Source organism: Echinops telfairi, unplaced genomic scaffold (assembly GCF_000313985.2).
Source record: "Echinops telfairi isolate 266 unplaced genomic scaffold, ASM31398v2 ScPeMD7_7469;HRSCAF=8507_1, whole genome shotgun sequence".
Classification (NCBI taxonomy): Eukaryota; Metazoa; Chordata; class Mammalia; order Afrosoricida; family Tenrecidae; genus Echinops; species Echinops telfairi.
Genome location: NW_022111373.1, coordinates 120,247,873 through 120,249,956, shown reverse-complemented (window position 1 = coordinate 120,249,956; position 2,084 = coordinate 120,247,873). Strand labels below are relative to the sequence as shown.

The following is a 2,084-nucleotide window of genomic DNA, read 5'->3' as shown; positions in this document are numbered from 1 at the left end:
TGCGTGGGACTGTGCAGGTGGTCACTACCTTCCCTTGAGGTTTCCACGCTATTGTAATTGACCTTGAAACCGTCTGTCGGTCTTTGCCTTCACCCAGGGAGATAAACATACTAACAGAATCACAGACTCATTCCTTCTAACCAGATCTCAGCCCACAAGAGTTAGTGAAGCAATCCCCTGCCACCCTGTGGACTTGTCCTCAAAACAAACTCCCTGCCACCCAGTCCGTTCGCACTCATAGGAGCAAGGCTAGAACTTAAAATAGATCTCTGAGTGATCCAGAAAAGAAAAAAGCAGCCTCCTCCTCCTACTGTCCGTCTTTCCACTTAGCACATAGGAAAGACCCAGTTTTCCTCATTTCAAAACGGATCGCCAACCTTTATGTTTTCTTTTGCTAGTCAAATTTCTGCCCTCTTTCGCCAGCTTATTTGCTCTCATGCTGACTTATAAGCATCGCTGGAAATGCCTGACATGCTGTTATTCTTTCCAGATATCCTCTGAGAGCCAGGCAAAGGACCTCAAGGCAGTAAGGAGGAATGAAGCTGGATTTGGTGCAGTGAACCAAGGCACTTCAAAGAGAGGTCTACTCCGTACCCAGAGCCTGGACTGTGGACCATCATCATGAGAACTTACCGCTACTTCTTGCTGCTTTTTTGGGTTGGTCAGCCCTACCCAACATTCTCTACTCCCTTATCTAAGAGGACTAGTGGTTTGCCGGCCAAGGAAAGGGCCCTGGAGCCCTCTGGAAACAGCAACAATGAGCTAAGCCGTTCGAAGAGGAGCTGGATGTGGAACCAGTTCTTTCTCCTAGAGGAATACACGGGATCTGATTATCAGTATGTGGGCAAGGTAGGATTCGTTTGGACGCTATGACATTGTGGTTTTAGAAGCCTGTAGAAGTAACTTCTAATAAATAGATGGGTAGGATGGGAATTATATGCTCCAGTACAGTAAGAATTGTTGCTTCTCGGGTAAGATTTTATATATATATATGTATACTTGTGTAGTTTCAGGAAGATGTAGCAAGAAACTGAGAAATGTTAGCGTGCAACAAAGAGAGAGAACGCGCTCCCGTGGAAAATGAAACGCCCACAACCATCCCCATAGGATTATCATAAATCCTTTAATTTTCACTTGAGCTTGAAAAAAAAAAGTGGTCCAACTATTCTATAAAGTGGAGTGTATTAAAAATAGAATTCGAGCGATTAGACAGCAAGGGAGGTAGCCTTTCTTTCTCTCCTTCTGAAAGCAAACCGCTCTGTCGTTCTTTGCCCGGGTGCAGAGTAACCATTTCTTTTCTTGACCCCGCTACTTCTCAGACTGTGTGGAGTCCTGGGCGCTCCGAATCCCACCCTCCCAGCTTAAATTTGGTGAATCAGTTAACAGGCATGATTCACACACACACACCGCAAAAAGAAAAATTCACTGCCGTTGGCTTGATTCTGACTCGTGGCGACCCTTTAGGGCAGAGTAGAACTGCCCCTGTGGGTTTCCAAGACGGCACCTCTATATGGCAGTGGAAAGCCTCATCTGGTTCCAACAAGCATGGGCCAGGCACTTCCAAATCTTAGGATTCCCCTGTGGCAGGGCTTGCTGAGGAGAAGACTGGTGATGTGCATTTCCAGGTAGCATCTGACCGCTTTATTGACTCTAGAAAGCAGAGTGGGGAGACATGCTTCTTTGTAGGCTCTGCTGATTTGGGGAGCAGAGTCAGGGAGGAGGAGCTGGGTTAGCTGGTCAATGGGAGCGTCACTGGCATTGTATCACCGGTTCCGTTCTGGTGGCAGTGAAGCTGCCCTACTGCCAGGATGCAGACGCAGCAGCATGGAAGTTGGGGCGGGGACTGGGGTGGGGGGGCAGTTTGCTTTTGAGGTTCTGGATTTCAAAATAGAGGGATGAGAGGGAAACTAATTATCACAACTCCCCTTGGCGGAACCAACTGAGAATGGGCATTGTGATATTATAGAGGACAATATACGATTTTATGATCACAGCTACAGTTTTTGACCATCTCTCTTAGGATGTCCTGTAAATAATATAAAATGTCCGATTCCAGGGGCTGGGCCCTCTCACTTCAGTGTCTG

At 47.1% G+C, this 2,084-nt stretch overlaps 1 protein-coding gene across 1 annotated transcript in view; it reads left to right on the top strand.

The window, feature by feature from the left end:
* The first annotated feature begins 538 nt into the window (after window positions 1–538).
* LOC101650391 (cadherin-6) overlaps window positions 539–2,084 on the top strand; it is a 79,358-nt gene continuing 77,812 nt past the window's right edge. Inside the window, exon 1 of the mRNA XM_004698089.3 lies at window positions 539–849. Coding sequence (XP_004698146.1) covers window positions 622–849 — 228 coding nt within the window. The 5' untranslated portion in view covers window positions 539–621. The remainder of the gene's footprint in view (window positions 850–2,084) is intronic.